Here is a 13383-nt window from a genome sequence, read left to right on the forward strand (position 1 = left end):
CTGGGGTCTTGCTCAAGGTCCTGCCAGGGTCTCTCTGGGGTCTCAACAGGATTTCACCAGGATCTCACCAGGTTTTCATTGAGATCTCTCCTGGGTCCCACCAGGATCTCACCAGGGTTTCATTGAGATCCCACCTGGGGTCTCACCAAGGGTCTCCCCTGAGGTCTTGCCAGGGTTTCTCCTGGATCTTCTCAGTCTCTCGATGGGCCCTGCCCTTGTTCTCCTGTTGTTGGATTTTCCTTTTCCAGGCAGAAAAGCTTTAGCCCGGGGGGTTTTGCTGGAGCCACCGCCGGCTGTCCGGCTGCGCCGCTCCGGGACCGTTTACCTCACTCACATCACACTTTGCACTGTACATTTATTATTATTATTATTATAATTATTGTTATTTTTTAACTCGTGTTACCTCCAGACAGACGCACGGACGCCTGCCGACGCGAGCTCTAGCGAAACCCCCCCGGAATTCTAAAGGAAAAAACAAAGCAAAACCAAAAATCCTAAAAAAAGAAAAAATTTGGAAATAGGGAGATATTTTATTCATTTCCATCCTTTTCCCTCCTTTGTTTTGGGAACTCCACTCTCTGCAGGATTTTAAGAGGTTGTTTTCGATTGTTTTGTTGTAAATAGCTTCTATTTTATTCTCTAAAAAAAAAAAGAAAAAAAAAAAAGAATCAATCTTTTAACATGCAAATGATATATATTAGTCTTCATCAGGGAAAATGGGAGCTTGGAAAAAAGTTGGAATCTCCTTTCTCCTCTCCTTATCGGTGGTTGGGTCCAGCTCTGCTCCTTCCCCCACCGCCAAATCCTAATTTTTATTCCTCCCCTTGCATAAAACTACTGTTTAAGGCCACTTTGGGCTTATTTCCTCCAAAACCAAGCAGCATCCATAGGATGGGGATGCTCAGAGCTGCAGGACGCTCTGGAGCACACAACCCAAAGCATTTATTTTAAACCTCGCAATCTCAGTTTCTTTTAAATATTTCCTTCCTCCTCCCCCTCACAAAAAAAATAAGAAAAATTATTCACCCACACCTGCGTGAGACACAATCCAAGCCGATACCGAAACCCCCTCGCCCCCCTCGGTATCTCCGTTCTCAGGTTCCCACCTGGAGCACAGGGTTTTTCCCCCCTTCCCCAGGTGCCCCCCAACCCCAACCTTTTATTTTTCATTTCACTCGGGGAAGTGGCGATCTCAGGGGATTTGGGTTGTTTTTTTGTTTTTTTTTTTTTTTTTTCCCCCAGCTGGTTTATTGTTGTTTTTGGGTTTTTTTGGGTTTTTTTTTCAGTGCTGGAATCCCCTTGGTGGCTCTTTTTTGGGGTGGGGGTCTTGATGGCTTCGTGGACCCTTTTTTGGGGGGGCCTGGGAGGGTCCGTCCAGCTCCTGCTGCTGTTGGGGTCCAGCCCAGCTCCCCATAAGGAGAAATTCCAAGGGGGAATTTTCAATTTTCATGCCCAGGGCAGGCTTAGATTTTCTTTGTGATTTTTTTTTTTTTTTTTTTTTTTGCATTGTACAGTCACTATTTTGGGTTGTTTTGGGTTTTTTATTTTTATTTTCCCTCCCCCCTCCTTTCCCTGCCCCTCCTTTTATTTTTGTTTTTGAGAGCGGGTGACTTTCCACTGTATTTTTCTTTTTTTGCATATCGATTTAAAAATAATAAAAAAGAGCCTAAATCAGTTTTTTTTGGGGGGGGGGGTTTGGAAAGAAGATTAAACTAAAGGAGCAGCCCCAGCTGCAGCTGCCCCCTTCCCCCCCCAGCGTTGCATATCTTAACTCAGGTAAAAAAGGAAAATGAGAAAAGAAAAAAAAACCACAAAAGACAAAAAAAAAGAAAAAAAGGAATAAAAAAATAAACCACATTCTACCTCTGAGTGCGGCGGCCTCGGGCGCACCCGGGGCCCCGGTGAAAGATTTCAGTTTTTGCAAAACATTCAGGTATTGAGACTTTTTTGATTATTATTAAAAAAAAAAATTAAAAAATTAAAAAAAAAAAGAGAAAATAAACTTAAAAAAACACTGAAAGTTTACATTTTATAATAACATTATTATACAGATTGTATTTAAACGTCAGAATATTTAAGACAATTGTAACCCTGTAAAGTGAAGAAATATTAAAAAAAAAAAAAAAAAAAGTTGTGTTGTTTGGGGTTTCTATAGGATTTCCTTATGGATTTGGGGTATCCCTGTGGGTTGTGGGGTATCAATGGATTTATGGGGTGATGATAGGATTATAAGATGTGCATGAGTTCCCCATAGGCCTGTGGGGCGTCCATAGGGTTGGGAGGTATCCGGGGCATCCTTAGTTTTGTGGGGTGCTCATGGGGTTCTCATGAAGCTATAGGGGTGCCTATAGGATTGTGGGGTGTCCATGGGGTCCCTATGGGGCTGTGAGAGTCCATATGGTTATGGGGTCTCCATAGGGTCCCCATAGGGCTGTGGGGTGTCCATGGGGTCCCCATAGGGCTGTGGAGGGTCCATAGGGCCCCATAGGGCTGTGGGAGGTCCACAGGGTTATGGGGTCTCCATAAGTCTGTGGGGTGTCCATAGGGTCCATTTAAGGCTGGGGAGGGTCCATAGGGTTATGGGGTCTCCATAGGGTCCCCATAAGCTGTGGGGTGTCCATGGGGCTCTTATGGGGCTGTGGAGGTCCATAGGGTCCCTATAGGGCTGTGGGGAGTCCATGGGGTCCCCATAGGGCTGTGGGGGGTCCATAGGGTTATGGGGTCTCCATAGGGTCCCCATAGGGCTGTGGGAGGTCCATAGGGTTATGGGGTCTCCATAGGGTCCCCCCATAAGCTGTGGGGTGTCCGTGGGGCTTCTATGGGGCTGTGGAGGTCCATATGGTCCCCATAGGGCTGTGGGGAGTCCATGGGGTCCCCATAGGGCTGTGGAGGGTCCATATGGCCCCATAGGGCTGTGGGAGGTCCATAGGGTTATGGGGTCTCCATAGGGTCCCCATAGGGCTGTGGGGAGTCCATGGGATCCCCATAGGGCTGTGGGGTGTCCATAGGGTTACGGGGTCTCCACCGGGTCCCCATAAGCTGTGGGGTGCCCATGGGGTCTCCATGTGCACACGCGCTGCCCCGTGTCACCCATCCAGCACCGACCGGGGCGGGCCCTGCTGAGCTTCCTGCCGCGTGCGCAGTCCCCGCCCCCCGCGGCCACGGCGGCGCCGCCGCTGATTGGTCAGCGCCGGGCGGTGGAGGCGGCGCTCTGGGCCGCGGCCGCGCTCTCTGTGGCCCTGGCGGACCGCGAAGATGGCGGCGCCCATGGAGGTGGCGCTGGTGTCGGACGCGGCGGGGCCGCTCTGCAACTGCTCGGTCTGGGAGCTGCACTCGGGCTCGGCCCTGCCCGGCTACCGCGGCGGCAACAGCGGCCCACGCGGGCTGGCGCTGCTGGGCGGCGAGCACCTACTGGGGGCCCAGCTCGGCAAGAGCTACATCAACGTCTGGGAGCTCCAGAGGAAGGTACCGGCGCGGCGGGCGGGCCCGGGCGGCCTCGGCTCGGGGGACGGCTTCGGGCTTCGCGGGGGGACTCCGGGCCCCGTGGGGGATGTGACGGGGGCACCCCTCCTGAGAAACCCCCGGCCCTGTGATGAGGAGCTCCTCCGTCCACAGAGCCCCCCTAAATCCATGCTCAGACCCCCTCATGGCTCCTCTCTCCACAGAGACCCCCTCATGGCTCCTCTTTTCGTGGAGACTCCCCTCTCTGTCCTCAGACACCCCTTCATGGCCCAATTCTCTGCAAAGACCCCCCTCTGTCCCCTATTGGACCCTCAGGCTCCCCCTCCCTCCATTCCGACCCCCATCACCCCGTGCAAGTGCCCCCCATCCCTCTGTTCGCAGAGATCCCCCTGAGCCCCCATGTCGGGGGTCCCTACTTGCAGCCCCTTCCCTTCTCTGAGCCCTCACTGTGCTCTCTCTCTGTCCCAGGACCAGCTGCAGCAGAAAATCATCTGTCCCGGGCCTGTGACCTGCCTGACAGCCTCTCCCAACGGGCTCTACGTCCTGGCGGGCGTCGCCGAGAGCATCTACCTGTGGGAGGTACTACGGGGTGCTGGGGCACTCACACTCACACCCTGCACGGTCTGTGGGAGTTATGGGGTGCTGGGGCACTCACACTCACACCCTGCACAGTCAGGGAGGGTCCCCAGTCCCTCCAATGTCTGTAAATCCTGATCCTGGGATCAGGGTCCACATCCTTCCAATATCTGTAACTCCTGGCCCTGGCATCAGGGTCCCCATCCCCTAAATGTCTGTAAATCCTGATCCTGGGATAAAGGCTGTGCTGCTCTCAGCCCACAGAGCAGCTCATTGAAGTAGGAGTGGGAGGAATTCAGGGAGAGGCTTCACTCTGCCTCATTCTCCTCTTTCCAGGCATCTCTGGATGCCCTGACTCTGCCTCAGGGGTCAGGCACTGCTCTCACAAGGCAGCAGCACAGGATCTGGTTTTGCTTCAGTGCTTCTCCCACATTTCAGCTGTGTATTTGTGTGTGCCCAGGGTGCCAGCAGCCCCTGCTGTGCTCTGGTCATTGTCCTGCTGGTTAATTACTGCTGGATTAATTTGGGATTACTGCTGCGTTCCCAGCACACCACTGAGCAAATGAAAGCAGTGTCTTGTCCTGAGCCCAGGATTAAACCCCAGGATGCCTCACCTGGAGCTTTGAGACTCATGGTGTGAGTGGCTCTACCTGAGCCCACCAGGGTTTGTTTGTACCCAAGTGCTTTTAGCTGGGAAAAAAATCCCTGAGGCTGAGCCTGCAGCTGGGAGCTGCTGCCTGTGATGCTCCCAGCTGGGCCTGCTCCAGCTCCTGTCACCCTCAGATGTGTTCCAGGGTGTGGCACTGTCACCCTCAGATGTGTTCCAGGGTATGGCACTGTCACCCACAGATATTTTCCAGGGTGTGGCACTGTCACCCTCAGATGTGTTCCAGGGTATGGCACTGTCACCCTCAGATGTGTTCCAGGGTATGGCACTGTCACCCACAGATGTGTTCCAGAGTATGGCACTGTCACCCTCAGATGTGTTCCAGGGTATGGCACTGTCACCCTCAGATGTGTTCCAGGGTATGGCACTGTCACCCACAGATGTGTTCCAGGGTATGGCACTGTCACCCTCAGATGTGTTCCAGAGTATGGCACTGTCACCCTCAGATGTGTTCCGGGGTATGGCACTGTCACCCTCAGATGTGTTTCCGGAGTATGGCACTGTCACCCTCAGATGTGTTCCGGGGTATGGCACTGTCACCCTCAGATGTGTTCCAGAGTATGGCACTGTCACCCTCAGATTTATTTCAGGGTATGGCACTGTCACCCACAGATGTGTTCCAGGGTATGGCACTGTCCCTCTGGCACATTGGAGAGGAAACCATCGTGGAGCTGGAACCAGCCCCTAGAGCTGGCTTTTGTGCTGTCTGTGAAACCCCTTGAATTGAAGTTTGGGTTGATTTTTTGGTGTAATTCAGACCATGAGAAGAAGCAGACTCTTATTTTATTTGAGGCTTTTTCTCTCTTGGTTCCCTCCCCATCTGCAGTGTTGCCTTTTAATAAGAAATATTTGGGGGATCCCTTGTCCACCCTAAACCCCTTGAGCCACCTCTGGGGTGTCCTGCAGCTCTCATAACCCCAGTGCCACCTCCTGAGGACCTGTGGGAGGGGAGAAGAAGTAATATGAATATTAAGAGTGAACAAGAAATCTTTACTTCACGTTTGTGACTTGGCCAGAGGAGCAGCTCTGGCATCAATGGGTTCCAGAGTTAAAGTGTCAGGACCTCTTCCACTGCCATGTGCTGAATTTCCACTGAGTTCAGGCTGTGCCAGCCGTGCCTCAGTGGTGTCAGTCACTGCCCTGAGGTGGAACAGAACCCACCCTCCTCACCACATGATCCCAAGGCATCCTTGACTCCCTCCTGCCCTTCTCCTCACTGCAGGTGTCCAATGGGAACCTCCTGGCCATCCTGAACCGACACTACCAGGACCTCACGTGCCTCTGCTTCACTGATGACAGCAGCCACTTCCTCTCAGGGGCCAAGGACTGCCTGGCCCTGGTGTGGAACCTCTACAAGTAAGGGGGGCTGGGGGGCACAGGGATTTTGGAGCAGGAGATCCCTTTAAGCCCACTGCTGTGTCTGTGCCCTCCTTCTGGGCAGGGAACCTTTCCTTGAGGGTCTCACCTGTTCTTGGGAGCAGATGGTTCTGATTTCTTTCCCTGGGTGACACAGAGGGGATTGTGCCCTTTGTCCCTGTGGCATAGGAATCTCAGCCTCAGTATCTGTGTGCCACAGGGATTTTGGAGCAGGAGATCCCTCTAAGCCCACAGCTGTGTCTGTGTCCTCCTTCAGGGCAGGGAACCTTTCCTTGAGGGTCTCACCTGTTCTTGGGAGCAGATGGTTCTGATTTCTTTCCCTGGGTGACACAGAGGGGATTGTGCCCTTTCCCAGGGTGTTTGTCCCTGTGGCATAGGAATCTCAGTATCTGTGTGCCACAGGGATTTTGGTGCAGGAGATCCCTCTAAGCCCACAGCTGTGTCTGTGCCCTCCTTCTGGGCAGGGAGCCTTTCCTTGGGGGCTTCTTGGGAACAGGCAGATGGTTCTGACTTCTTTCGCTGGGTGACACAGAAGGGATTGTGCCCTTTCCCCAGGCTCTTTGTCTGTGGGATAGGGATCTCAGCACCCATGAGCCATGGCTGCCAGCAGCTCCCGTGTCCCCCTTGGTCCCTGCAGCCAGCAGAGGCGTTCCCAGTGGGATCAGAGCCTGGCCCAGCTCCCCGTGGGGCTCTGTCCTGGCTGACCTGCCTGTCTCTGCTCTCCCCACAGCGTGTTGCAGGCAGAGCCCTCCCAGATCCCCGACCCCCGGCACGTCTGGTCCCGGCACAGCCTCCCCATCACCGACCTGTGCTGCGGCTTTGGAGGGCCCCTGGCACGGGCTGCCACCGCCTCCCTCGACCAGACAGCCAAGGTGAGGCTCATCTCACAGCTGCCAGACCCTGTGGGGTCACAGCCAGGCTCCTGCCAGCTAGCAGGAAGCTGTCCCCAAGCTGTCCCCAAGCTTTGCCGGGTTGCAGTGGCTTCGTTTCTTGGCTGTCTCTGCAGTGACTCAGAGCTGCCAGAGCTGGGCTCTGCCTCTCCAACAACAGCAGTTTCTCTGCTCCTGCCCCCAGGCTGGACTGCTGCAGTCCCTGTTGTCCTGGGAATGTCGGGGTCAGCTCCTCAGTTTTCCATTGCTGATGTGCACAGGGAGCAGAGCAGGCTGGAGCCTGTGGGGAGGGGATGCCCTGGGGGCAGGGTGGCCACAGAGAGGGTTCAGAGCTGTTTTGAAGCTGCCTGGGAAACTTCTGTCCTGCTCAGAGAGGCTGATCCTGAGTTCTGCCTTGGACTCAGTTTCCCAGTCACATCCAGGAGGGAATTTCAGGTTATCAGTGTTCCTCCAATCCTGCCATGAACATTCTCACCCCTGATTCTCCTGTGCCCTCTCACTCCAGCTCTGGGAAATCTCATCTGGGGAGCTCCTGCTTTCCGTGCTCTTCGACGTGGGGATCATGGCTGTGACTCTGGACCTCTCTGAGTACCACATGTTCTGTGGGGGCATGGATGGCTCCATCTTCCAGGTCGACCTCTGTGCCTGGGTGAGTGTGTGGGGCTGTCACCCCCAGCCACTGTCACCTCCCTGCTGGGACTGGTGTGACCTGCCAGGACATGGGAGGCTTCCTCTGTGTCTCCTCTGCCCCCTCCAGACATGGTGATGAACCTGCTGGGTTCAGCTTTCCTGAATTTTAACTCCTTTCCTTTCCTTTCCTTCCTGAATTTCTTCAGCCAGTTCAGAGAGACCGGACCTTCCAGACAGAGCGGGAGAACGGGAAGGTCTTCAAAGGGCACAGGTGAGGAACCAGACGTACCTGCCAGCCTCCATCTGCCCACCTCACCAGCTCCTGGCACTCCTGGGGTCATCCTGAGTTTAAACATCCTCTTCCCCATTCCAGGAACCAGGTGACGTGTCTGTCAGTCTCCACAGATGGCAGCCTGCTGCTCTCGGGCTCTCACGACGAAACCGTCCGGCTGTGGGACATCCAGAGCAAGCAGTGCCTCAAGACGATGAATCACAAAGGTAGGAACGTCCTTATCTCCAGGATCCTCACTGCCAGAGGCCCAGTGTCTCACCTGAGCTGCCCTGGGCACTCCAGGTGTGTTTTTGCCCCTTGCTTCACGCCCTGGGATGGGCAGAGGCGTTGGAGGGAGCCTGGGCTGTCTGGAGCTCTGCCCTGACCTTGCCCCGTGTGTTAACAACCCCCTGTGCTCTGTCAGGAGTGAGTCATGGATTTCACCCTGTCACTGAGGCCACACGGGATCCTCCTCCTTGTTTTCCCCAGGGAGCAGTCACCCCACATGCACCCCAGCTGTGTCTGCAGGGGAGACAGCTCTGTGACCCCAGCAGTGAGCTCATGGGGCCTGAAGTGAATCCCATATGAGCAGCTGTCTGGGATTTCAGTCTGATGGCTCCAGTAAATTGCAGGAGCAGCAGTTGGGTGCCTCAGCCACCTCAGAGCAGTGGGGGATTTACCCCTCCTGTTGTTAACTGTGGTTTCTGGCCCCTGGTGCTGCAGTGACCAGTGGGGCTGCCTTGGGCATGGCCCAGACCCCTCCCAGAGGTGATGGTGGGGACAGCCAGTCCCTGTGTTCCTCCGTGGTGATTGAGCTGCTGCCTCAGGGCAGTCTCTGCAAGCCAGGCTGCCTGCAGACCCTTTTCCTCTTCCCTTTGGCTGCCAAGGACCGTCCCTAATTGGGACCCACTGCAGTGCCCATCCAGCCTGGCTGGCACTAGAGGCTGCAAACAAACCAAATGGAGCTGTGAGTCATCCCAGGAGGGGAGGGGGGGCCAGGCCTTGGCTGTGAGCCGGGCACTGGAGTCCTCCTGAGGCTGCAGGCAGGAATGGACAGACCAGGCTCTTCCCAGGAGGAGCAGGACCAGGCTGACCCCACGCTGTGGGTGCTCTGCTGGCTCTCTGCTGCTTGTGGGCAGGGATTTGGTTTCCCTGGCAGCCTTGGCACTGGCATGGCTGCGTGTGCTCAGGAATAGGCTGGGATTCCAGCACCCCTGAGCTGTGTCCTGGCTCTGGAATCTCCGCAGGGCCCTGCAGCCTCCCAGTGTGGGGGAATCTGCTGTCCCAAGCCAGCCCCCTCTCATGGATCCCTGTCCCCTGCTTGGCCTCTCCTGAGCCCCCCAGCAAGGTCTGTCCCTGCTCCCTCCCCAAGGCAGAGGTGACAGGGCTCTGACATGGTGATGTGACAGCAGCCTCTGGCTCAGTGTCCTTGGGACAGCACTGTCCCTCTGCTTGCTGGGCATGGGGGTGCCTGGGGGCACACAGGACCCTCTGCCCTCCCCTCAACACTGCTGCAAATTAAATCCAAGGAGCTGGAGAGTGGCTCAGGGCCAGGCTGGTGCAGGGGGCTGTGTCACCAAGGGTGGCTTGTCCTTGGCAGGGGCAGAGTGGGTGGGCTTTGAGAATTTAAGCTGCTGCACCTGGGTGATGAGTTGTGGCAGTGCTGGCGAGGCAGGGCTACTCCCAATCACCCTGCATGGCTGCCACCACTCTGGGGGGTAGCAGGAGACCTGTGGGATGAGCCTGGGAGCCAGTGCTGCCCCCAGATCCCTCCAGGCCTCAATTCCCATCCTGTCACACGAGCTCCATCCTTGTCACTGCAGTCACGGCGTGGCACAGACCATCCCGAGGGCTCCCCCTGCAAGGCCATCCCAGGATGCTCTGGCTGATGTGTTCTGCTGGCAGCTCTGCCTTGGAAGCTGGGTTATTTGGTTATTTCCCTCCAGCTGAGCCTAGTCCCCATGCCCAGACTGGCCCAGGGTCACCCAGTGCCTGCTGCCCCAGGCCTTGGGGCAAGGTGATCTGGTACAGGACCTCTGCACTGGAGCCCCAGAGTGGCTGTGGGGCTGTGTCCAGGTGGTGACCAGGTTTGGGGAGCTCTGGGTTCACTCCTGAGGTTTTCTCCTCTCCACCTTTCCTCTCTAACTGCTCCATGAGCTGCCAGTGCAGTGGGAATGTCACTGATGGAGCACAATGATCTGGTGTTTAAGGAGGGAGTGAAGCCATCAGAGCTGGCCAGGAACAGCTTTGGGGCCAGAGGTGCTGCTCTATTGGTGGGACCCAACCTTGAATCCTGGCAGGATCAGATTTAGGAGCAGGCTCTGGAGGGGTGGATGGTGATGGCAGAGCCCTCATCCATATCAGAGCTGCTCTGCAGAGACCAAAATCCTCCAGCAGCTCTGAGCCTCCCCATGTCCCCTCCCTCACCCTGCACCCCTCTCCACAGCCCTGGCAGCCCCCTCCAGGTGCACGTGGACCATCTTCACCTTGGAAAGGTGGAAATGGGAAAGGGGAAATGGATGGTGGGGCTGTGGTAGCAGTGCCCTGCCTGCCGGAGGGGGGCTGGGGGCTGCTGTGCCTGACAGGGCGTGGGGGACAGCACTGGGAGCTCACAGCAGCTGGGAGGGGGCGGGTAAGTAATTAATGCAGTAATTAACACACTCATCAGCTCTGCCATGGATTGTGGCAGCACAGAGCTGCTGATGGATGGCAGCTCAGGGTGGTGGGAGGCCGGGCTCTGCTCTTTTGGGGTCCCCAACCAGCCCTGGGCAGGCAGAGCAGAGTCCTGTGCCAGGGCTGCCCGAGGCCTCCCAAACGCAGCAGGGTCCAGCCTGAGCTGTCCCCCTGTGTCCCCACAGGCCCGGTGACAAACGCCTTCATCGTGCTGGCCCCTGCCAACATGCTGAACCCTGAGGGGAAGCCCAGCGTGCCCCTGCCCAAGTTCAGCCGGCACCTGCACGGCACCGAGAGCAGCGACGAGCCGGGCGCCGAGGGGGTGACGCTGCGCCTGGGGCTGCACCAGCAGGTACTGGGGGGCACTGGGCAGGGGGGCAGCCAGCCAGGAGGGGTTGTGGCAGAGAAAAGCTTCTCCTCCAGCTGGTGGAAGCCGTTGGTGTTCCCTCCTGCGTCCTCCCCATCCTGGCTGCTGCAGTCATTTGTCCTCCCCAGCCCCGTGCTGCAGCGTGGGCTGGCTCTGCTGTCCCACCGTTTCCTTGGCTGTCCCCAGGCAGGGAGGGTCACACAGCCCAGCCATCCCAGCCTCTCTGCTCCCCACTGTCAGTGTCTGCCTCTGTCTGCCTCTGCCCAGAGCTGATGGATAAGCTCTCCTGTTGGTCGGTGGCAGCAGGCCAAGGGGCTGTTTGCCTGACAGCAGGATGGATCAGCCAGGCTTCCTCCCATGGGGAACCCAGTCCAGGGGCATGGGGAGAGGGTCTGTGTCTGCTCTGCCAACCCCTCCATTCTGGTCCCTGCAGGAGCCTGGGCAGAGCTACCTGGAGAAGGCAGAGAGGATGTACTCACAGATGTACTCGACGAGGGAAAAGGTGAGAGCTGCTCCCAGGCTGGGAGTTGGGTACTGACCCTTTGAGGGGGATCCTTGTCAACTGATTGGAGCAAGTTGGGACGTGGGAATAGGGGAAAAGAGCCCTAAAATCTACTGGTGCCATGGGGCTGCACTTTAATGAGGAGGACGAGGAGGAGGGAGGGGGCTGAAGGGTTTGGTGTTTACTGCTGGGGAAGGAGCAGCATCCTGTGCCTGTCAGAGCCGAGGCCCTGACTCTTGTCTGTTGTGTTTTCGTGTCACAGAACCTGGTGGGAGACCAGGAGCACCTGACGATCCAGGTGAGCGAGCTGGAGGAGGAGGTGAGCAACCTCCGCAAAATCAACAAGGACCTCTTTGACTTCTCCACTCGCATCATCACCAAACCAGCCAAGTGAAGAGGCTCCCCCCGCCCTCGCACCCCTCCGCCTCTCCCTGCCCGGCTCCCGGGGAAGCACCGCCCAGCCGGCTGCGAGCCCCGGCTCAGCCTGCCCCGAGCCGGCACGGCCTGCCCCGAGCCGCGGGACTGGCACCGGCGCGGGGACAGCACAGGGACCGCGTTCACTCCGCTCCGGGGCCGGGGGACTCTCGGGCGGCCGCTGCAGGAGGAGCCTCGCCGGCTGCTGGGAGGGCTCAGGATGCAGCTCCTGCTCGTTCCCCGTTTCTTCCCCCCGCCCCTTTTTTTTTGTTTCTTTTCGTTACTTGACCCTGCAGTGCAGACAGAAAAGTGTTTTTTTGTTTTTTTGGTTTTTTTTCTCTCTCAATACCGGTTTGAGATTGGATTTTGGAGACCCCCTTGTGCCCACCCTGTCCTGGGGATTGCTGCTCAGTGCCACCAGACCCCACACTCTGCACGGACAGCAGGGGCTGAGGGGCTCCTTCTCTGGGGGGGCTGCTGCAACAAGTGGGGGGTCCCTGGCTCCCAGGGCTGAGGAGGGGGCTCCTGATGTGTGTGGCAGGCAGAGCCTGGGGTGTCCCTGGGCTTTGGAGCACAGGTGGTGGTTTTGGGGCACAGGGTCACTCTGGGGAGGGGCGGGGGGACCAGCAAGGTGCTATTTCCAATCTCCTCAGTCAACAGTTTATATATATTTGGATCCAACGACTCTGTTTTCACGGTGTTTGGGGACTCGGCCTTTTGTATTGTCACAGCATGGCAGCGGGGGTTGTGGGTTTTGTTTAGGTTTATTTTTTACATAAAAGATTTGGTTTTTATAGTGAAAGATGCCCGTGTTGGTTTCTTTAACGTGTCCACGAGACCGTGACCACCTCTCACTGCATCCTTGGGCTGCCCACTGGGAATGGCAAAGTGGTTCCTTATCCCCAAACTGCCCTGTTGCCTTCACCCCAAGGGTCCTTCCCTGTCCCTACAGGGTGTTGAGGTGTCCCTTGGCCATCCCTCTGTGCCATCCCCCCTCCCATTCAATACACCAAGTGCAGCTGATTTAAAGTGCATTTTAAAACCAGAGCACCCGAGCATCCCCAGTTCCAGAGAAGAAGCTTTTAGCTTAATCACTGGAGCTGTTCCTTTCCCTTCCTCTCCTGCTCCTCCTCTTCCTCCCAACGTTTTGGATCAACATTCATCAGCTGCAGCAGGCACTGTCAGCACCCAGAGCCAGGGGCTGCAGTGGGGCAAGGGGTGGGAGCACATCCCTGCTGCAGGGAGCCCAAAAACAAAAAACCCAGAGCTCCCTCCCAGACATCCCACAGTGGGGTTCCTGTTGGGGTGCTGCACTTAGAGCAGAAGGGAGGATGGGGCTTCCCAGAGAGCCCCTCATGCTGTGTTTGGTGTTTGGGGAGGGGTTTTCATTCCAAGCCCCTCCTGCATGGACGGTGAGGGCTGCCCTGTGTTTATCCCTGTGTTTATCCCTGCCAGGGGGGCCCGTGGTCAGGGGGATTCCAGCCCCCCGTGACCCTCCGTGCTCTGGCAGGGTTTGAGCTGCCCTCCCTGCAGGTCCAGCTCCGCAGGAGAATT

General features: G+C 56.8%; 1 protein-coding gene across 1 annotated transcript; it reads left to right on the top strand.

Annotated features, from left to right (window-relative positions):
- Window positions 1-3255: 3255 nt before the first annotated feature.
- Window positions 3256-12631, top strand: WDR18 (WD repeat domain 18). The gene is made up of 10 exons (XM_063161012.1): window positions 3256-3465; window positions 3931-4041; window positions 5928-6061; window positions 6813-6954; window positions 7478-7621; window positions 7809-7873; window positions 7976-8100; window positions 10732-10898; window positions 11347-11415; window positions 11678-12631. Exons 1-10 carry the CDS (start codon window positions 3256-3258, stop codon window positions 11807-11809), a joined length of 1299 nt encoding a protein of 432 aa, XP_063017082.1. The 3' UTR covers window positions 11810-12631.
- The last annotated feature ends 752 nt before the right edge of the window (window positions 12632-13383 follow it).

This window comes from Melospiza melodia, chromosome 7 (assembly GCF_035770615.1).
Source record: "Melospiza melodia melodia isolate bMelMel2 chromosome 7, bMelMel2.pri, whole genome shotgun sequence".
Classification (NCBI taxonomy): Eukaryota; Metazoa; Chordata; class Aves; order Passeriformes; family Passerellidae; genus Melospiza; species Melospiza melodia.

Bases quoted from the DNA above. Each gene is read 5' to 3' on its own strand.
- WDR18 (XM_063161012.1), top strand. From the start codon at position 3,256: ATGGCGGCGCCCATGGAGGTGGCGCTGGTGTCGGACGCGGCGGGGCCG. The intron at 6,062-6,812 runs GTAAGGGGGGCT...CTCTCCCCACAG, and splicing joins CTGGTGTGGAACCTCTACAA to CGTGTTGCAGGCAGAGCCCT. The intron at 8,101-10,731 runs GTAGGAACGTCC...GTGTCCCCACAG, and splicing joins CAAGACGATGAATCACAAAG to GCCCGGTGACAAACGCCTTC.